Here is a 23,470-nt window from a genome sequence, read left to right on the forward strand (position 1 = left end):
CCAGCTAGTCTAAGTCATTTTGTTATACCAGCTCTAACTCACTAAGAAAATGAACAAACCACATCAGAAGACAGAGGCTGAATTCATATAGACAAGTGCCTTGCAGTCAAGATTTGCTTACCTGAATCACAGCAGTATAGTTGGCAGGTGTAAACACTGGGCTGTTGTCATTCACATCAGAAATATCAATGTTGACAGTGGCAGTTGATGACATTGCAGGAATTCCACCATCTACTGCTTGGACAAGCAGGGAGTATCCGGACACCTAGTAAGGCACAAAGAGGTAATAATAAAAGAGTACAGTGCTCGCTTTCTTCTCTACATGCTTAGCTATGTTTTGTTAAAGATCAACCATCTTCACCTGGATTCTCTAGATCACGATTTCCCAACATCTTTCTTACTGGCATTTGGAGATGGGTAATTCTCTGTTGCTGGAACTGATTTATATATTGTAGGATGTTTAGCAACATCCCTTGCTTCTACCTACTAGCAGCCACTATCACACTCTTCTCAGTTCTGACGATCAAAAATGTCTCCAAGTTTCCCTCTAAGAACATTGACACTGGGCTTTTGTTCAACACAGCAGTGGTCACTACTGCCCTATACGGTCACTTTTAATTTTTCTGGCATCATGGGAATATATCACCTAGTGGATTCTATCTGATTTTTAATATCAATTTTATATTTTATTTCTCTTTGAAGACACATATTTTTGGTCAAGAAATAAAATGTTCAGAAACTTAGTTTATGTTAGAGAGATTTTCTAGATTTCTTTCTGGCCTGTATGCCCTCAGTGATACTTTTGTATCTGCTTGCCTAGGGCTAAAATTGCTCATGAAATCAGTCCCATATATGCTTTACTGACCCACGCTGTAGGAGGAACAGACACTCAAATGACCCAGACAGATACATACTTACAGATACATACTTTTTAAAAAAATCTTCATCAATAAGAAATTTCCAGTAGCTGTTATTGGCAGAAAATTCTTTCAAAAATTTAACCCAAATACTACTTTATGCTACGTGTTAGCCCACCTCTATTTATTCTTATTTGGAACAGAGAACCTCACTCTTTATTCTCGTGTAACCTGTGCCAATGATTCCAGGGAAGGGGTAGAAGTTGAATGGGAGTAGAGCTGAGCTAGACTAGCTTACCCGTTCTCGGTCCAATTTCTTCTTAACTTTCACAAGTCCCAAGACAGGATCCACAGCAAATTCATTGTCTCGATCTCCACTCACAATGGAAAAACGGATCTGTCCATTAGGCTGACTGTCTACATCTTCTGCGATTAGCTAAATGGAAAACAGGCAAAATGAATGTAAGATCTGATGTCAGAGAGAACGTGTTTATTGTTAGACTAACAATCATAGGAGCCCTGTTCACCAATGCCAGTGATCAGTCTTAAGCAAAAGAGATGATAGATTTACACTGGAGCCCTATATTTATTTATTTTTCTTAATTTCCACCTGCGTACAGCCTGATACTTATTAGGCTTGATTTTCCTCACATTTTAAAGCAGTGAGAATGGAGCCCAAAGCTAACTTATGGGAATGTTTCATGATTCCTTCACAATTCTGCAAACAGTGGTCTATGTTACTGAGTTGGGCATTCTCTAAACATGTGCATCTCCACATAAGGAATCAAGAAAGCTTCCTTTTCTTAAACAACATACATGACTGCTAATCCATTTTGGTAAGGCTGGAATTTGCTGGCATGGATAAGAGTCTTGTACTAATCAGGAGACTCAGAGGGCCTGGGAAGTCTACCTGTGATTATAGAAAGAAAGAGGGCTATGGCCACTCACAACCTGACACTGTGGAAACTAGAGAAAAGATGGATGGGTGGATGGATGCATGGATGGATGATGAGACTTATCCAAATTCAGGGTCTGTCAAGGTGGAAAGAAAAGCACTTATTGTTTCTAAAGTGTAATTTGTTGCCTAAGGGATTCTCAGAATACCATGCTTATTCTTCTAAATGCTATTAAAAAATCCTTCACAATTTTTAGAGGGCTCCTCTAAGAGTGGGCAATCAGTCTCAAACTTACTCTTGTTTATAGCTGCCCTCACTCTGTGGTGTGTGTGTGTGTGTGTGTGTGTGTGTGTGTGTGTGTGCATGTGTGTGTGCGTGTGTGTGTGTGGTAAGAATTTCATTCTATTTTTAGTCACCTATTAATTTTTCAATTATAAAATGACAAATTAGAGTTGATATATTTATGAAACACAAAGCGATGCCATGATTTATGGAGATCATGGAGAAAAATTAAGTGAGTAAATTAACATATCAATCACCTCAAAAGGTTTTTTATTTTTGTGTTGAGTTTAAAATATATAATACATTATTTATTCACCACACTGCAAAGTAGATTTCAAAAAGAAGAAAAGAAGGAAGAGTGATCTTCTATATACTCAGTAACAACATCAATTTAGATGTAAATTTACACAGACTAGTAGAAATCACCATTAAATTTTCATATCATGGTCTGTCTTGGTTTCTTGAAAATTATGCACTTTTAGGTGAAAGGAGATTATTAGTCACTTGTACTTTGATATAAACTAATCTTTCAGGTCCTTTCTAATATACACTCTGAAGAACTCTATCACTGAAAGATGCAGATCTGACTGGCATTCTTGGAGACACAATGGAAGAACTACAATATAAACCTTGCTAACCTTCACTTTAGTCTAGTCCGAGACATCTGGACACCCCTGGCACCTACCAAAATGACAGAGTCCCCCACCAAGGCATCTTCACTGATGACAGTGCTGTAGACATCTTGGCTGAACTTTGGAGGGTTGTCATTCACATCTGTGAGGTTGATGCTGACGGTGGCTGCAGCACTGAGAGCAGGGGTTCCCCCATCTTTTGCTTCCACAACCAGGTAAAATCTTTTGCATGATTCATAGTCCAGGGCTTCAGAGACAGAAATACCCCCTTTGAAAAAAATGGGAAATTTCAGATTTGACCAGGGAAAAACACTGGTCATCTGTTTCATAATTGTGGTAATACTTGTAATGTCACTTTCAACCAGGATTTTACTTAATACCTCCCTGGAAGAATTCCAGAAGAGTGATTAATGCATTCAGTTAAAGCACAGCTATACATCAAATACAATACTGGAGAAGAAAAATCCTTGTAAGTTTTCCATAACAGGTTTTGAACATCTTTGACACAGCATGAAAATCTTTGTTCTTGCATCTTGGGTGTAGGGATAGTGAAAATCATCTCTGATAAGCTTCTCTTGATTCCCCAACACCAGAAGATCAAGAATGAGTCAAGATGTGTGGATGTTGTTGTATGACCCTGCTCCCTCTCAGCGTGTAAATACCTGTAGACTTAAACTGAATTTACTTAGCCAGAAAGATGCTTTGCCAAATTATAATGCATGTATGTAAAAAGTACTATGGTGTGGGCTGGGGATTTAGCTCAGTGGCATAAGCGCCTGCCTTGCAAGTGTGTGGTTGTGAGTTTGATCCCCGGTACTGATAAAAAAGAAAAAGAAAAAAAAAAGTACTATGGTGCAAAAAAGGAAAGGATCTCTAGAAGCTTAAGGTATGTGACATAAAGCAAAAGGAACCACCTGGAAATCAGACAATCCAGTGGCCAACTATTAAGTTTGAGTTCACCATCCACACTTGCAGAACATAAATGGTAATCTTGGCCACAGAATTATTGAAATTAAGCAAATAAAAAAAGAAAAGGCAGCTGGTTGGATACCATCTCTAGAAAGGACCCTATATCAGTGCTGCATTTCTCTTGTCCCAGCCTTTCCTGGAGAGGCAACTCAATCCTATGTCTGCAATTGGTAGCTGCTCATTGTATGGCTGCAGAACAATTTCCAAACACATTTGCTTTTCTCTCAACTGGAAGCCATTAGTAGGACAGGGGAGAAGGTCACAGCCATACAACAAATGGAGACTTTTTCTACTCGCTAAGATTGCCTACAGGCTCCTACCATTTCAGGTGAGAAATTGAAATCATATCAATAACAAGAGCCTCTGCCCTGCCATAATTAAGTTTTCTTAGCACTTACCACTCCAGTGCCTTATTTTGCATCCTAGTCTCATTATCTAGTGCCAAATTTAAGTTGTATTTAACCATTTCCCCACGGTGTTCATATACAATGAGCATAACTAGACAGGCAAAAGATAACACGTGTGTAATTAAGGGAAACCCCTTATACATTTTAATTTGAAGTAATGACCTTAATAAACAGAGGTACTGCTGAAAAAAGCTTCTAATGCAGTTCCTCCATCGATATTTCTATCTACTTATAATTAAGGGTGAGGATAGTGTTGCCTGCATTTTTTTCATCTTCACAGATAGTAGTGTTATATTATATGAACCAGCATTCCAGAGTCAGGAAGATCTGAGTTCAAATTCTGAATAACTTACTAACACTGGGGAGTACTGGGGAAATCTTTTAAACTCAATGAATTTGTCTTTCCTGGTTGGCAAATATGAGAAACATCTAAAGATTTAATAGGCATTTAGCCTATTTGCCATGTTAAATAAAGATTGCTAATTATGAACATTTCTACTTTCTAGTTACTGACAACTGAAAAGAGAATAGATTCTCTCTGTCACCTTGCTTAACAGGTACATACTACTTGAATGATGAGGGACATTGGTTCAAAGAGGGGAGATGTAAAAGACTTCTTATCTGAAAAAAAGGAACTACATTGACTATATGAAATCAGTAAACAAGTGAGAATATACATAAAAGTGCTTTTAAACAGAAATCCAAATAGTAGGAAAATAAAAAATGAGTATGTTTAGTTTTCAAAAGATAGTCAAACATCTTTCTTGAGTTACGATTTTATTTATCCAAATTGCCTCTATGACTTAATTCATTGATGAAGAGAAAGACTAACAGCTCTCCTCTTGTTCTTTTGATTTTTATGCAACTTTTCCCTAGATGATGCTAGAGTTCGAAAGAGTGTAGGGAGAAATGATGGCATTGTTACTAAGAAGAGCGAGCAGGGTGTAGGTGCAGCACCATTTCCAGTCAACTGCTGAGTCTACTTAGGGTACTGGTTTGGGAAGGTTTGGGTGCAGATCCCAGACAGAGTACAATCAATGTATGCCTTGGCCAGAGAGACCAGAGAATGGCAGTATAGGTGTAGACAGTGGCTAGCGGAAGCTCATTTCAGAAGCATTTCCCAACACATGCAATATGGTCCGAGTAGGTGGGGAGGGGAATAGAAAGAAGAATAGAAAAGAAAATGCTTTTGCCTGAAATACAAGCACCACTTTATCGCCACACTGAAGGAGTGCATGTATTCTCCCAAGTCCTCCAGAAGTGAATTTGAGAGTCAAATCTTTGTCAAGTAAGCCCATAGATACAAACTTAAACGTAAACAGGAAGCAGGATGCTGGCTTGTATTCTGGGTCTGCATGCAGATCCTGCCACCAGAACACTTGTTTTTTCTGTGAAGGAGGAGAATGAAAAAGAGCCAACCAAGAATGGCAGTTTGAGGGTTGAGAGGAGAGGCGGGACATAGTGGAGTCTTGGATACAAGTAGATTAATACTACCCACCTGTCTTTGGATTGATCCTAAATTTTCCCTGTTCATTTCCAGAGCGGATAAGATATGTAATCTCAGCATTCGTACCAATATCTTTGCTGGTGGCAAAAACAGCTAAAACTTGTGTTCCAGGAGAGGTATCCTCAGGCACTGTTACCAGGTAATCTCTCCTCTCAAACACAGGTGGGTTATCATTGATGTCCAGGACAGTGATCGTAATAGTGGCGATAGAGGACAGGGATCGTTCAGGACTCTGGTCAGTGGCTCTCACACTGATGTTGTAGGAAGACTGCTGTTCTCTGTCCAGTGGCTGCTCCAAGATGATGATACCAGAAGTGCTGTCAATGGAGAAGAAGCCGTTGGCTGAGGTCGCCAGAGAGTACACTACCTTCCTGTTGATGCCTGTGGAAGATAACACAAGAATGTGAGCAGACAGGAACGTGGCCAGGTACTCTGCACTGAAATACTACCACTTTGTTGACTTTTGAAAGGTCACCAGAGAAAAACAGCCGTAACAGAAATAAGGGTGGTCTCAAAGACATGTAAGCTTTAATTTGTAAAACAAAAAAATACAGTTAAATTAAAAGCTAAAGAAACTGGAAAAATATTGGTAACAAGTATCAGAATTAATTGGTTATTCTTAATATATGACTTTCCCTAGATCTAAAAAACTCTGGGATGCTAATAGATACATGGGTAAAGATATACCACAGAAAGGGAAATAGAAATTAATTAATTTAACAAATATGTAACTGGATTACACCAAGCACTATTCTAAGTGCTAGAGCTTTCTTTCTTTCTTTTTTTTTTTTTTGAGTCCAACATTTCTTGATCTAATTTTTATATTCTAGTGAAGTGATGGTTGTGAAGTGTAAACTGTGGAGAGCTAAGAAGTCACTCAAATACTAATGGGATGTCTCCAGTTGGTGGCTGATTGAAAGGAACCCGAAACATGGTCAGTAACTTGTGATAATAAGGGTTGTGACAACAGCATCTTGAATAAAGGTGATGGTGAGGAGAATGGTGAGAAGGTACTGGGTTTCAGATTTCCTCTGAGCACACACGTGGTGAGAAGTAAGGGTGTCTGGGATGTATTCTAAACACAAAGAGGTACTAAAGGAATGTTTTCTGGTTGTGAAACTGGAAGGACACAGGATACTAGAGAAAGAAAGGCCTTCAGGAGGACTTTTGGGCATTAGTCCAAACCTCTTGAAAGAGGGCGTTAGCACCAGCAGAGACGGACAGTGCTGCGAAGGACTAGATGTGGATGACAGACTGGAAGCCCGATTAGGATTAAGTTTGAAATGGGGGTTTCATATTCAGTGGAGCTGTCAAACAGGAACTTAGGTAGAAAATGTTAAGTTTCACAGAACAAGCCCAAGGTGGAGCTACAAATTTGAGGATCATCAGTGTACAGATATGAGACTTGAAACCATGAGACTCGAAGACATAATAGAATACAGAGGAAAAACAGAAATCCAAGGGCCAGTGGGCCTGGAGCACTGCATTAAGAAAGAGCAGCATTAATCCAAATGAACTCTTTCACTCTATTTCAAGAAATGCACTTAATTATCCACACATTATTTATCTAACATAAAATTAAAAAATATCAAGCAGGAAAAGTCCACTAATAATCAACAAATGACTGAATGATTGAACTGACATCTGGCCTGAAGATTGTTTTTGCTGGAGTATCTCAGAATTTCAAAATGTTTTAGAAACCTTGACTTTGCTTTAGTCATTACAATTTATAAGAAGGAAAATGTTACAGTTCTGTTGGTGAAAAAATGGTAGGGCCATTGTGACTATAAGTGTTCTAAATGAAGATAGGCATCAGTCAGAGAGCTATAGTTGTAACAATTATCAGAAAATATCCCTTATGAATCATGGAACCTTGAAAATAAGCTGAGGACTGTGGTTTTTTTTTTTTTTTTCTGTTATAACACCTTATCAAGAAGGTAGACATTTGGCAATACTAGGAATTAAACATTTTCCTTCCTCAATATACAATTTCCCTTAAGTCTAAATTCCCAGCAAACCAATAAAATCATATATCTGGAGGGGATGACATAAATCTCATTATGTGGCTTTAACCAAAAGGTCAACACAGAGATCTTTCTCTTGGTTCCATTCCAGAGAGTCCATTTTTTCCCAAAGTTTCATCATTTACTTTTATTTCTCTTTCAGAGCAATCACCCAGTGATCTATAAATATCAGCCTTTGATTTTATTTGCACCGGTATTGAAAATAAGAGAGTTTTATTTTTCTCTTGCTGTCCCATGAAGTAAAGCTCAAAAACAGAGCTTTTAGGGTGCTTTCTAGTAGTTTTGCAATGACACAAGATTAAATTCTTTGACCTAAATTCTTAGACTGACAATATGGAGAGTTGTAGAGGTGACTGATCTTGTACCTAAAAAATAATAGCCCATCCGTGGTGAAAGGAGAGTATGCACCTTACAAGCTGCCTTGATGGATTTGGCAGTCTCAGGACAGTGCTGAAAGTCATGAAGCTGCATTTGCGGAAACAGTGATAACTGGCAAAATACACAACATAGGTTTTCAACTCACACATATTCTCTACAGATTTAAATTGTACCCCAACATGTGGTTGGGGTGACTAGCTTTGCCAATAAGAAGAGCAAGCAGGGGAGCAGGAAGTGTCTATAGGACATTTATCTGATTGTTTTTAGACAACAGTAAAGCCCATTTCACTGATGCATAAGCCAAGGGTTGAGGAAACTTGTCTGGTGCCACCAACAATTTAGGCATGCCTGAGTGACACCAAGCAAAATCCTATTTTCCTTAGGTTCCTTGCTCAGTTCCCTGGGGTTCCCTCAGTTTCAGGGTAACTGTATCTGGACAGTTAACTTCTTCAGCCCCAAATATTAGCTAGTGAGGTAAATAATTTCGGACTCACTATTCTAAAACTGTTGAGTTAGCAGATGTAAGAAGGTGGATTGTACCCTGTTGTGCTTTGCAGAGAAAATCCAAAAACAAGGAGCATTTGACAGCTGCTTGTGTTTGCTTCATTGGGACAGATAGCTGAAGACTAATTAAAAACATCACCTAAGTCCCAGTCTGCAGCTTTCTCTTCAGGCCTTATTCAGGAGCACTTGGCAGGGCTCTGATCCCTGAAGGAAGAGATACCCTGTTCTCCAAGCTCCCTGCTCAGCAGGATACCACTGTTGTTGGAGTGCTGAGTTTACAAGGTTGACATTAATCAGCTACACAAAGACCACAGTTTCCCTCCAGGAAGATTCTGTTAATTTGAATTCAGTGACAGTTTTTCTGCTTTACCCCAATAGAAAACCATCCCCTCTTCCAAGTCACTGATCCATGCTCCATCCCCACCCCTATCTGGAGGAGGAGCTTAGTGTTTCTCTCACCTTTTGGTTACCAATCAGGAAGGCAAGACTAGAACAGTGGGATGAGGGGGTGGGACATTATCTTAATCACACACTTGCTAAACGACATCACTAAAAAAATGCAAGACAAACTTAGAACATATTTAAAAAACACCATTTCAGGCACAATTACCATGATTTCAATAATTTTTTAGATATAAAGTCAGAAATGCAAACACAAATTTAGTAGTTATACTTCTGATAAGTCTTCCCAGACGACAAGCTGATGATTCTGTTAAATGAATGCAGTTTATGTCACTAAAGTGGAAACTTTCTATCCAAAGACATTTGATAAATGCATCCTTCAAATTGCCATCCTTTTGCTATATAACCAGCAGAAAAATTGAACCCTAGCTGAACACTTGCTTGCTAATTGGTCTAATGCTCCTACTGCATGTCACCATGTGTTATATTAAGGTACAACATTAATCCATCACTTTGTGTCTGTGCTTTTTAAGTATGTAATTCTCTTTTCCAATGTGAGTCTAATTTAATGAGTGAGGATGGAGCTACTTAGCTTTTTAAAATGCTGAAATTCTGGCTACCAAAAGAAGTTTGATTTTCATTATAAGTGAAGCAGGCTGTTCTTCAGAGAATTAAAATCAAGCAAAAGGAGAATGATTAAAATCCTTGTTTTCTCAAAAGAGGTAATAGTAGCATTTTGTAGAGTAGGATTGCGGGAGAAAAATGGCACATGGAAATTTCTAATAGGGAAGACTGGGAAATCCTGGCATGGGTGGTCAACACAACTATATTTTGTTCCTTGGAAGGTTTCTAAATGGACAGTAGGTTTCTCTCAATTTGGTCAAATGGAAGAACGGATCTGTAGATATAGGGCTACTTATACATAAAAATTAAAGTTTAAAATGCAGGCTGTGTGGTCCAGTCTTACAAGGAAGAAGACTATTTTGAATGCATGAGGTGAACAACTTACCTACCTGTGCTTGAGCAAGCCACTTAACTTCACTGCATTTTCGTTGTTAGACTGGGGATGCCAGACAAGGTGGTATCTTAGATGGTCTTCCAGCACTATGATTCATTTCCAAGTTAAACAAATATAGCCCCTCTCATTTCTGTTTCGAGCAGACATCCCCCACCCTCCCACTGCTCATTAAGTTGTTGGACCTGAGCCTAAATGGGCTAGAATTAACAAAGTGAAAGTTCACACTAAGCTGGATTATACAGAGTTGTTAGAATCAGCTGGGCAAGAAGAAACAACACAATTCATACCATTCAGTTAATTGTTTGGGATCCACTCACAGTTACACGAAGTTTTATGCTACAGTAAGAAATAATCTCCAGTGTTAGGTTAATACCTAAGGATCTAACGAAATATCAGAATGACTTAGCTTTATATTTAAAATTGATTAGAATCAGCCCCAAGTCAAATCACAGCACTCTTGTGTTGGCAAAAGGATCCAGCACAGCAAAAACATCAGGCTTATTTTGAAGAGGATTAAGGAGTATTTTCTTGGGGGCTGGAGATTTAGCTCAGCGGCATAAGCGCCTGCCTTGCAAGCAGGCAGTCGTGAATTCAATCCCCGGTACCGATGAAAAGGAAAAAGACAAAAAACAAAATTAAAAAAAAAAAAAAAAAAAAAAAAGAAATATTTTCTCTTCCAAGATCAGCTCCGTAAGCCTAAGAAGCTAAATTATGTTTGTTTTCCTGTCTTATACTGGCAGCTGCTCTGGGTTTTCTCTCGGAAGGCCTCTGTTTGTGCCATTCACCTCTGCACCCTCTGTCACCTGTGCGGGAACTAGTCTGTAGGTGCCACCAGAAAAATACCAAGGGCAGTACTAAGTTCTTGTAAATCAGCTTTCATAAAGGGATCTGAATTTATATGGCGCCAGTAAATGGGGAAGAATAACTTCAACAAATTTTATATAAACTTCATTGAGGTGTCATAATTTACTTATATTAATATGAGCATATCTTAAGGGTCCAGATTCTAAGTTCTGGCAAATCTTTACTTTTATGAAACTGCTTCACTCCCCAAGATGTACGACATTTCAGTCATCCTTTAACAACCTTCCTTTCACATTGATATTATTTCTATGACCCTCCATTCTCTCAGGCCATCTAATAGCTTGTTTCTGAACCACAGTTTTCTCCTGTCTTTATCAATCAGTGCTTTAAACGCAACATACATGTTTAGTTTTTGCAGTATTTATGACCCATGCTTGGTGATTAAGAAATACTTTTATTTAAACCGAAGGATTATCCTTCACAGAAAAATGGCAAACAAGGGGTTCTTGAATATGTTAATGCATTTCTTTGATACAGCCTTATCCTGAAAAGATAGCAGTGTTTCTTTTGAGAGCGTAAGATTTTTATCTTTCTCACAAGGCTCAAACAATGTCCCTTCTATTTAATAAGGATTGGCCAACTGCCACTTATTTATTTGAGCACTATTGGGCTCAACTAGGGGTTAGGGAAGCCAGAGACATCATCCCTAACCCAGAGCTTAGCACCTGGATGAGTAACACTTAAACTAGGTAGTTCAGAGTGCATCCTTTCCATACCAATTTTACTATGATAAACTTCCTAAAACTCTGGGTCCAGGCTTCCAGCTACTCAAAACAGTCACTGCTGTAGCTTGTTTGTACCCACCAAAACCCCTGCTAAAATTTAATCCCCATTGTGAGGTATTAAGAAGTGAGTCTTTCAAGAGGTTACTGAGTCGTGAGAACTCTGCCCTTATGAATGGATTAATCCATTCATGGACTAATCAATGGTTAATGACTTATCTCAAAAGCAGATCTACTATAAAAACCAATTTGTCTCTGCCTCTTGTATATATCCCTCCTGCCATGGGATGCTCTACATTGCTTTGGGACCCAAAGAGGTCCCACCTACAGGAAGGCCTTCACCAAATATAGTCCCTGTACTGCTCAATCTCCAGAAGCATGAGTGATGAAAATCACCTAGTTTGTAATACTCAGTTATAGCAACAGAAAATAGAAGATAGTCACTAACTTCTTACTTACAGATGGAGGCAGAAACTTTCTAGAATGATGATTTAATCCTTCATAGACCCAATTCACCCCTTTCAGTCAGTTTCTAATCTTCATTCATTCTGTTCAGTCTACTCCAGCTATACCTGATGACACCATGCATATTAATTTTTCCAGATCTAAAAATGTGTTCTGCTTGCTACTCAGCATGTTCTCTTTTCTCCTCCTCTTGTTAAGCTCCTATGTGCTCCATACAGACACTCCTCTTGAAAAGCTTCCATACTTAATTTCTCCAGTAACTTCCTCCTCTGTGTTCTTTAATATTATTTTCCCTCTAGTTTGCACCATAATTAGTGCAAACTGTGGGACTGTGTCATGCAGCTTTGTGTCTCAGTATTGAGCATAGTCCCTGGCATACAAAAGCAATGAATGTTGAACTTCAGATGAAAGAACCAGTGGATCAAAGCAAGTATAAGATCATGCTGATACAATACTGTACATACAGCATACTTATGCCTACTGCAAATGCATGTTTTAAGAGATCTCCAAAGGGTATGATGTGAAGAAATCAAGAGTATTTAATATTAAAAATACGTGTGTAAAACACTGATATATATATATTCAGAACTACTGTTAAACAGATGTTTAACATCTGGCAACTACTAAATTGTTGTACAATGAAGACCAGTCAAATGAATTATGGCTTATTCATATCAAGTACGTATAATATTATATATAATGCCAAACAATGTAAAGGAATACACAGCGACATAGAAATATGTTTACATGTCAGTGAAAAACAGCAGATGATAAAGTAGTAGCTAGTTTTGGAGCCCATTTTTGTAAAGCAAAAAAGATAGCTGGAACATCAATCAAAATGGTAACCATGATTAAAAGTTGCTCATCTTTTTTCTGTAAGCTTCTAAGATTCATACAGTAGATATGGAATGTGTTTATAATATGAAGAAGAACTATTACAAAAACATAAATTCAGAAAATAATTTTGACTATCAATTTCGGAGAAAGGTCTTGTTATAAAATTATTTCAAGTAAATTTTTTTTAATGAGACAGGCTCTTGCTATGTAGTTCAGGTTGGCCTTGAACTTACTATGTAATCTAGGCTGGCCTCAAACTCATGGTGATCCTCCTGCGTCAGGTCTAAAGTGCTGGGATTACAGGTGTGCCCCTCCACACCAGGCTCAATAAACACCTTGCAGTTAAAATCAAGCAATCAAAGAAAATGAGTACAATGAAACTGTTCTCTCATCCTCTGTGGAAAGCAAACAGAATACTATCATAGTCAAACCATTCCAACTGACTGTTCTTTCATTTGTCTTTTAGTTGTATCTTTGGATGATTTGAAATGAAACAGAAAGTTGCTATGAGGAGGTCCATGGAATTAGCAATACTTTTAAAGTTAGCAATTACTGTACTTTTAAACAGACTCTCTAATTCTATTTTAAGTACCATTCAGAAGTTTTTCACTGATGATGACTAATGCTGGCACATTTCATGGGTAGAATACCATCTCCCAATGTCAATAGCTTTTTGACCTTTTGAGAAGTGAAAACAAGACCAAAGGCAGTGGCAGAGCAGAGTCAAGGAGACCTAATTACTGCACCAAAAATTTCCTGAGGAATTGCCAGCTGTGTTGGCAGTAGCTCTCCTGCTAGAACTGACAACATGATTGTGGTTCATGCAAAATAAAAGTTTGAGGCAACTTTAAAAGCACCCTTCCCCCCCCCCCCCACAGAAACACAGAACAATCAGGGCATTAAATCAAGAATAGACTTTTTAAGCACAGGGCCCTGTTCCTCTGCATGAGCTGCACACCTGTAAGGCTGGCCGCTTTGTTAGGTGAGCTTGCCTTCTGTGACACTTATGCAGCTACAGCTCATCTGGATACAACTCTTCCAACTGTCTATAGTTTGGCACTATGATAGGCTTGAGATATTTAAGTATAAGTAAATTAATTTACCAACTAGATCCTCAAAACTCCATGTTTATTATATAGAGGATGTCTGGGCTGGGCTTCTGTCAAACTATGTTGCTTAAAATTTTTTCTATATGGGTCACTAGGTGTAATTATTATTGGATCAATTCATTCATTCATCTAATAAATCATCAAGAGTCCTTGGCAGGCTTTGGGAATGCAAAGAAGTGTGTTTCCATACCTCTCACTGCACATATGTTCAATTTTTCAAGAGGAAAACCTGGATGGATATGGTTATTGGAGATGGATGGTCAAAGGAAGTTTCTCAGAGAAGAAAACCACTGAACTGAGTCACGAAGAATTGTCTCCCTAGTGTAAGAAATTGAAGGAGTAAATAAGATGCAAATTGTACAATAAGTACTGTGAAAGGGGAAGAAACTACTCAAAAGGAAAGAACAACTGGGATGAGGGAAAGGAGAAAAGAAGGAAAGGAAAGGAAAAAAATATATATGCAAGATAGCTAAAATAATTATGCTATTGATCTCTACTAGTTCATTGAAAAGAATGGTTTGTGCTTACAATCTCTGAACAATTTTTCATGCCTATATTTTGTAATCTGAGCAGCTACTTTGAAGATAACAGAATGCATATATTAACCATTGTTAATCTCTTACTATCTTGTTTTGAAATTCTTTATCATTGTTTTTGTTTTCTTTTTAAAATAAAACTTATAAAAAGACTTTGTCTGGAACACTAAAAAGTGACACAAAGAAAGGGCACTTCAGGTGATGGAAAAACACATGAAGTTATGAATGCTATAAAGTATACTCCCAGGAGGGTAAAAAGAACCATACTGCTAAATCTTGAGTTTAGAATGGTAGGAGCTGATATTAACTACTTTCAAAGCCAACTACAAGTTAACAGAGCTATTATAACTAATTATAACCAGAATAAACTAGAAACTGGGCCTAAACTAATGAGTAAATTAGCAGGAGAGAAAGAAGGTTGGAGAAGGCATGTGGTAGGCAAGTATTCTGTAATATGTGAGAACCTACTGAAAGAAGTCTCCAGCAGATGATAGACAGCATTGTCAGGCTTGTCAGAGGCCCTAAGACATGAAGTGACAGTATGCCTTCTGTGTCAAAGCTGATAAACACACTCCACTGAGCCCCAGCACAACCTGGAGAGACACTAAGTTAAAACTTGGTACCCTTGAAGTTTCTGCACAAAATGCTCAAGAGTGGGTACAAATCCCACCAGCCATGCCAGGGCTCACTCAAATCAATCTCTACATTACTGTGCTGGATCAGCGATGATGCAGTTTAGTACTTTGGATGTCTCAAACCTGTATCCATATCCACAGATAAGATGGTACATGAATGAGGGAACTTAGGAGAAAGCATTACTGTCAGAGCTCAGGGTTCTTTGTCAGTGTTTACTAAGAGCCTTTCTGGAGGAAACTGCTGTTTTGTTTGACAACTGTTTAGAAAATGTTGGAGTTTTGAGAGTATGGTAGTAACACTAGTTTATGTGTCAAAGCAAAGATTTCTAGGTTAGGCAAGGTATTAGTGTGTTTCAGATTTCTTGAATCAGATTTTGGATATGAAGCTTTTGTCTGCTTGTTTACTTACTTGGCCTATTTATGTTTTTAAAAGCTTTCAGGGAATTCTAAGACCCAACCAGAACTGATCACCAGTGTGCAGAGTGGAAGTGGATGTTCAGAGGGGTTAGGGAACTAATTTAAGTTCACACAACTAGTAAAGGATGGAAAACTTACTCAGGTTTCGTCGCAAAATCACTTCCACAAGTGACAGACTAATGTAAAAGAAATAGCAAGGTGTCATGGTCCAATTGTCTAGTTATATGGACCACAGAAACAGGCCTAACAATGGTAGAAAGTAAAGAATTCAGGGAGGGGTTAATGGAGCCCCAGAGACCTTTGATTTCCATCATCTACCATTCATTAAACAGATCCCCTGTGAAGAGCCACTTAACCTTTTCAAATCTCAGTTTCTTCATCTGGAGGTGGGAGTACCAAGATCTACATTTTCTTACATGTGTAAGTTCTTTGAGGCCTCTGGAGAAAGGCTTCAAATGTAGAATTGTAGTTTTTGATATCTACAGCAGATAAAGGGCTTTGACCACAGTGTCCTCCAGAGAATGATTCATGTCTCTCAGTCTTTAGGGAGGATTATTTAATTTTTACTGACATTTTAATAGTCCCTCAGCCACATTAACACTTCAGAGAATTACAGAGCTTTGGAGAAGAAATGAAAAGAAAAGAAAAACATCAAATTGCTGACCTATGCAATTTAGAAGTAATCCTTTTTAAGACATTAAGGAAAAACATAGAGTATATGATATATTAGAGAAGGTAGACCGAATTCAGAGCTGAATCACTCTTGAAATATTTTCCAGTAGAAAAATCAGGCATATAGAAATAAGCATTGTTTTGGTGCAATGACATTTTTCATTTAGATATAGACTTGCCACTAAGTCATCTTGGGTAAGTCTTTTTGTCCCTAAGCCTTGATTTACTGTTCAGAAAAAGAATAATTTTGACTGGAATTTGTTCCAGAACCTTCCCAAGGATGACTTCCTAAGATCAAGTCGGACTACAATTTTTACAGGAAGTGGGCCTTGTACCCCAGGGAGAGTTCATGAATCTATGAGAACAGAAGCATGGAGTACCAACAACCATCACAGCATCACTCTTGTACTACCATCTCAAAGTAGCTCTTCTCCCTGAGGGTGTGCTCTTTTCTGATTGCTATGATATCTATGAAATTCCATATTCTTCAGAGATTAGAGCCTGTGGAAAATGACCATGGTAGGGGATCTTTAAGATATGATACGATTCAAGATGCCCATGAAATTGCATTAGTGTATTTATTCTTTATTGGTGTGTGCCAAATTGTCCTAGAATTTAGCAGCATAAAGACCCAAGTATCATTTCATGGTTTCTCAGGGTTATAGCTCAGATACAGCTTAGCAGTTGTGAAGTTGGAGGAAAACTGTCAGACAGGGCTACGTTCCATCTGATGAAGGGGTTCAGGTGAAGGGGGATGTAGTGCTGCTTTCAAGCTCACTCGTGTAGTTTTTGTTTATGTCTCACCACGTGGGCCTCCCAAAGGGCGGCCTTCAACACTGCTGCAGCCCTCTTCTGGGGTGAGTGATCTAAGAGAATAAGAAAGAGTGCTATTGATTCAACTGTGTTCTCTTAAAATTTATAGGTTAAAGCCCTAATCTTCAATGAGACTATGTTTAGAAATAAAGATTTGGGAGCTAATTAAGGTAAATGAGCTCATTAGGATGGATTCTAATGTGACCGGTTGAGAACTTTATAAGAGATGGAAAGGAAGAGATTTTACTATCCCTTGCTTTAGCCACATACACCTAGGAAAGACCACATGAGCACACAGTAAGAAGCCAGTTGTCGGTTACTTAGCAAAAGGGCCTTCACTAAAACCTAACAAATGTTGGTACCTGAATTTAGACTTCTGGACTGTGAGAAAACTGATTTCAGTTATATAAGCCACCTCATCTGTGATATGTTGTTACGGCAGCCAAAGAAGAAAAATACAGAAGGTATTCCCAGAAAGGATGCACTGCCTTTTTAATGACCCAAATTTTGCCATGCTTTGTGTATTATAAATGAATAAGTCTAGTCCACTTTCAAGAGAGGGGTGTGAGAAGACTATGGGTCATGTGATCCCTGAGAGTTACGTTAGAGATAGCTACAAATTGGCATCTTTGTTTTCATTAACCTGTAACCAAATTTGGCACCACATTCATTTGTCAATGTGACATGTTACAAAACACGATGTTATGAGCAACACATGTGATTTTGTCACCAGTATAAGTCATGGATATTTTCATTTTATTGTATGGACACTGCCTTGGACTATATTGTCACTATCAACAGGCTATTTGTTCATGAACCCTCTTGAGACTTTTTATAATATCTGCAGCCTTGCCACTAACTAGCTTATGGCTCAGGGCAAGGTACTTCACTTTTCAGAGTTTATTTTCATATTAAATAGAATAAAAAATATGCCAACTTGCAGTGTTGCTAGGTGAATGGAAATAATGAATCTCAACCACTTGGCATAATGCCTGGCATAGAATAGAAGCTTAAAAAGTAGATGTTAATAGCAACATTATGATTATTGCCATTTAAAGTTCTTATTAAGCACTATTATTGCTCGGGGAAGTTTGAGATTAGTAGTGAAAGCCATACAATCAGTTCCATGCCAAGATAATCAGGAGATGCTGCAGGAGCTTGGAGAGGAAGATCTTACCCTAGAAGCTTTCTGAGTTCCAAGAACTTTCTAATTCATTCTTGGGCAAGTCTCATATTAACCCTCTGAGGTTAACGAAGCAAGTTATTGTCATTTTTACATTATGGGAGATGAAACTGAAGCAGAAGGAGGCCAAAGACTTGCTCAAAGTCAAAGGCCAATTATCTACAGTTTTTCTCACACTAACGGAGTCTCTTGATTAATATGGTTACTAGATGTGTCCTTTAGGGGTAAATGTGGAAATCTCTGTGTCCTGATCCATGGAAGAGTTGAGATGCATCTCAGTTGGGGAAGAAATGGCAACATATTTGCATGCTTCCATTGTGGCATAGGCCTAACCAATTTTTTTTCTGATTCCATACATTGGTCCCTCCTCCTTGTTCTCACCCAGATGCTGAAAGCAGTGAATGCTACAAAGTTAACCTTTTCTTCTGGAGGTACTCTTTTTTTGTTTATTTTGCCTTTGAGGACCAGTCCAAAGGTGTGACCCTTAGCCATCTCCTCAACCAATGGGAGTTTCAGAAAATAGATGCTAACTAGATATTCAAAGAGTAATTGTGGGAGATTTAACATTAGACACTATCACACTATCACTGAAACTTGGTTTGACCATTAAATCTGAAGTTCAGTGTCCAGAGCTCCAAGCATAGACAAGTCAATATCTGATTCTTAAAGAATGGTTCAAGCACCATGTCCTCAGACTCACACAGATGCAGGAAACCATAAGCCCAGGGAGCTTGATATGCTTTTCCATCAGTGGTCCAGCATTTCCTTCTCAATATTTTCCTATGGACTCCTCTGACCTCTATATTTTTCTCTTTATAGATCTCAACAAATGATCCTCAAAAAAGGCCAGAATAAATCAGAATAGGCAGGAAAATCACTGAATAGGTTTGTTTAAAGTGATTTGGTCAGAAAGGTCTTCTAAACACCCTCACTGATGACTTTTGTGCATGTTCCTCTCAGGTACACACTTTGCTTCTCCTTCATAAGGCACTATGCACTAGAGCAAATGGTAGTCAATGGCCATGGGCAAGCTGTGAACTTTCTATGATAAGATCCATGTTTTGGAAAAACATGTTCATTGTAGCTTTTGCCTCATGAAGAAAGCATGGCACAGGGACCACAGCATTATATGCTTCATGAAATGCTCAGTTCATGGATTTCCAATGTGAACAGAAAACTTACATTATTACAGCGAATATCAGTGAAAACTAGAATGCCAAGTGCTGGGGTGGGGGGAAATATTGTCGAGAGAGAGAGAGAGAGAGAGAGAGAGAGAGAGAGAGAGAGACAGAGAGAGAGAGAGACAGAGAGACAGAGACAGAAAGAGAGAGAGGTTTAAGTAAAAGGGTTCTGGCAAAAGACAAGTTTTCTTGATCTTTTGCCTATTCTCTAGCTAGCAAGGTAAGGGAAAAGGAATTACGCTAGAAGACTCAAAATTTTTCATATTTTCTATTAATGTAATTCGTACCACAAATTAGGCACACCACAGTCATGTAACCTATGTAACCTGGCACCTGCACAGGATTTGCTGGGAGGCACATCTCTTCCTCTGGTCTCACTGACTCTCTTACATTTCCCCCACTGCTGCACCAAACTGCCTGCAGTTCTCAGGTACTCAGCAGCTGCTTGCTGGCCTCAGGTGTAGAGCAGCTGACAGTGTGGTGATGCCCGAGGACAGATATGTATTTCCACTGGGTTTTCCTGTGACGTGTCTCTTAATTTATACCTTTGAATTTCAGCTTTTTTTCCTGTCTGTCTCTCCGTTTCTTTTCATGTCTAAGGGAAAATGGTCTTTCCATGTTTCCAGTGTTAATCCTTCCCAACCTTATGAGTTATGTCTCGCTTTTCCACCACTCTGGGATCCTCCAGTTGCCTTTTCTTGCTTTCCTCATTGTGGTGGAAACAATGCTTGGCTCCCAAATCTCCCAAGATCTTCCCTGTTTTCCAGGTACCCATGCAGGTGATTAGGCTACGTAACTACTTCTGGTGATGTGAGTCTCTCCCAAGCTGATCCAGGTGAGGGCTGGCATGCTCCCTTCATCCCTCCTGCTACTATGGTAATCTCAGAGGACAAATGTCAACAAAGTGGTGTTGACAGATAGAAGAGACAGATCTAAGTCACTGGATGAACTGATGACCTTCTCTTCATATGGGCAAGAATTAAACTATTGGTCTGCAAAGTCACTGAGACTTTTAAAAAGTTATCTCAGCCTAGCTAAATTTATCTTGACTAATAACACCCTCATCTTTCTCTTGCTCTCCCACGTCTTCACTTTTTGCTTCTCTATCTATCTAAATTCAAGTCTATCCCTTAAGTCTCAACATAAATGCTGGTACCATTTCCTTGTCTGACTTTGTTGAAAATTCCTTGCTTATATTTTAATGCCCCTACAGGAACCTGTGCTAGCGTTCTACATATGTCACCTGAATAACCCTACAAAATCTACAATTTTACTCCAACATGTATTGAGTTTTTCTTAGAATATTGATTTGGGTGTACCTGGTTCCTATTGTGACTACGAATTGCCCCATTTTTTCTCACGGTTCACAAACTTCTAAATTCCTGACTTCTTTTCAGAGGCTCATACTTAAATTCCCAATGTGTTACCAAGTTTTCATCTTTCAGTGGCACTAGGTCTTATTGAAGGTCACCTGTCTTATTTTCTGCTCATACAGCACCATCAACTGGAGCCCAAGGTTGAAATACTGATTAGCCTATCTTGTCACCAGCCAAGACATTTACCCAAATCTGTAGATTTTACATCTGAGAACTCAATCTGCCTTTTATATGATACTTTTTCTTTTAAATTACAAAGGCAATCCTTTCATTTTGTGTCTTGTGTTTCTGTATTTTCCTAGGAGCTTTTAATCAATATTTTTCTAGAAGCTTTATATCACACCCTGACTAGCCTTGTTCCAATCCATTATAGAAGTTCTAGCATGATAGCACTCCCCAAGCCCACAACTGTTTATTCCATTTCTTTCCCACTACTGAATTAACTACACAATCCCTAGGCGTACTGAAGAACCACAGCTAGGCTCTTGTCTACTTTTCCTGTTTTACCCGTCTTTCTTCCTGGACTACATGACATCCCTCCAACTATTAAGTTGGCTACACTGTCTCAACTTTATTTTCAGGGTCTATGTCCTCTTGAATACATTCCTACCTGTCTTAGTTACTTTTCTCTCATTATTATTCTCACAAAATACCTGATGCCCAAAGTGAAGCAAGGGAAGGTTTATTTCTTACAATTCTTCGAGATTTCAGTGCATGCTCAGCTGGCTTCAAGGCAATATGGCATGGCAGGGAAGACATTCATGGCAACCACAAACAGCAAGCAGGAACAGAGCAAAAAAGAGATAGACATGCCTTCTTCTTGCCCTTACGCTATATGTTGGCTGAAACCCCTGGACAGGTGCAACACTCACCCCACTAATCCCAGTGTTAGACAATGAATCAATCACTAATGCCAGACTCAGCCTCATCCATGACTGCCTGAGGTTTTGGTGAGCTATCCGAACACAAACCATAATACTACCTCAGACTGTTGGTATCCTGTTCATGACGGAAGCTCTGCCTTTTATTAAGAATATGTGTGTTTCTCGATCATCTCTTTTACTATTGCATATGACTTGAGGTCTGTCACATCTTCTACCTCATAGTCTGTCACATACTACCTCAGACTGTTGGTATCCTGTTCATGACGGAAGCTCTGCCTTTTATTAAGAATATGTGTGTTTCTCGATCATCTCTTTTACTATTGCATATGACTTGAGGTCTGTACAATCTTCATCTCTTCGAGCACTGTTGCTCCTTCCGTAATGCTTATTACATGTCTGTCCATTACATTTTGTTAAATTTACTGAAAAGATTAAACTTTTATAAATTTTTGGCCATGAAGTCATGTCACTGGTTTATAGGATTGAAGGATACACTTAATCTTACAGGAAAAATAACAACTTCATGCTAAAATCTAGAAGTTGGCATATTATTTCTTAGAACTCAAAAACTTGTGTTAGAATTCATTTTCCTCTGCTTTTATTTTATTCTTAACCTACACAATTACTCTAGCATTAATGTTATTTCATTATAAATGGCTCATAAGAAAGAGTTTTTTTATGAAAAGCATTAATATGTTTTAAGATTAGAAAATTGGGACATGAAGATGCAGTAACTCATAGTAAGGTTTTTGAACTCAAGAAATTATGGAATCAGGTTTCAGATTAATATGTCTTTGTCCTTTCTCTGCATGTTATAGTGACCTAGTATATCATATGGTCAAATACTGTTTGTCTTAGTCTGTTTGGTTACTATAACAAAATATCTGAAGACAATTGATTACATGGGCCTGTGCACTAAAATCTAAACATGTTTTTTGTGGTGCCAGGGATTAAACTCAGGTTTTTTTGCACATCAGGCAAGTGTTCTACCACTAAAACATATCCGTAGCCCATAAACATTTTAAAAGTATTGAAATGTCCTGGTCATTCTAAAGAAGGTGCTACAAATAAGGTTAAGTGATGACATAAGTCAATGGGGTGGCCGGCAACAGGGAGGGACACCTGTGGCCCATAATAGAGAGGGAGCTGCTGTTTAATGCACTAAGAAACTTGTGCATCTGGGATGGAAAAGTCTTCTAAGCACTACTGTTCTTATAAAAACTCAGAAATCTAAAATTCCAGTAAGAATTTGGATTTCAAATACATAATCTGTATGTATGATAATTAACTGCATAAAATCTTACAAGATAAATAAATGAATCAAAATTTTAGCAAAAAAATGAGAAGGGAAAAATAAAAAGAATTAAAATGTGTTATACATATGTACCAATTTGATACAATGAATGTAATCATTTTCTACTGCAAACATAGTAATAAAGGTCTTTTTAAAAAGCAGTCTATTAATAAAATAAACCAATACAGATAAGTGCAATGATTCCAACTTTTCTGAAGGATGTGCAAGTGAAATTAAAGGCACTAGAGCGCTGAAGTCAGTCTAACTGACACTTGTATATGACCTTCGTTTACAGACTGACATTTAATCTGACCAAAGATGAATCCCCCACTCAACAATGTGGGAGTCTGAGTACCTGGTTTCCACTTGTCTGTGGCTTTTAGGAATGAAAGAAATGTTCACTCTTGGAGAATGAGTAATCTGCTCAAATCACTAATGGAAATGACATAAGCCATTAGTCAATGATATCAAGGGATTCTAGATAATATAAGCATTCATTTGATGGCAGCTCATGCTGATGCTGCCCCTGCTGAAAACTCCTGCAAGCTCTAACCTAGACCTACACAGTCACTCCTTTCCTCTGCTTGGTGCCTAAAAAAACATGCT

General features: G+C 38.4%; 1 protein-coding gene across 7 annotated transcripts in view; it reads right to left on the bottom strand.

Annotated features, from left to right (window-relative positions):
* The window catches only part of Fat3 (FAT atypical cadherin 3), a 646,812-nt gene that overhangs the window by 55,518 nt on the left and 567,824 nt on the right, over positions 1 to 23,470 (bottom strand). For all 7 annotated transcript variants that reach the window (XM_063256268.1, XM_063256266.1, XM_063256271.1 and 4 more), the window contains 4 exons: positions 5,542 to 5,931; positions 2,721 to 2,935; positions 1,156 to 1,293; positions 122 to 265 (listed from right to left, as the gene is read on the bottom strand). In XM_063256268.1, coding sequence (XP_063112338.1) covers positions 122 to 265; positions 1,156 to 1,293; positions 2,721 to 2,935; positions 5,542 to 5,931 — 887 coding nt within the window. The remainder of the gene's footprint in view (positions 1 to 121; positions 266 to 1,155; positions 1,294 to 2,720; positions 2,936 to 5,541; positions 5,932 to 23,470) is intronic.

The sequence above is a fragment of the Cavia porcellus genome, unplaced genomic scaffold (genome assembly GCF_034190915.1).
Source record: "Cavia porcellus strain 051 isolate PalLab524CR breed Dunkin Hartley unplaced genomic scaffold, mCavPor4.1 scaffold_9, whole genome shotgun sequence".
Taxonomy (NCBI): domain Eukaryota; kingdom Metazoa; phylum Chordata; class Mammalia; order Rodentia; family Caviidae; genus Cavia; species Cavia porcellus.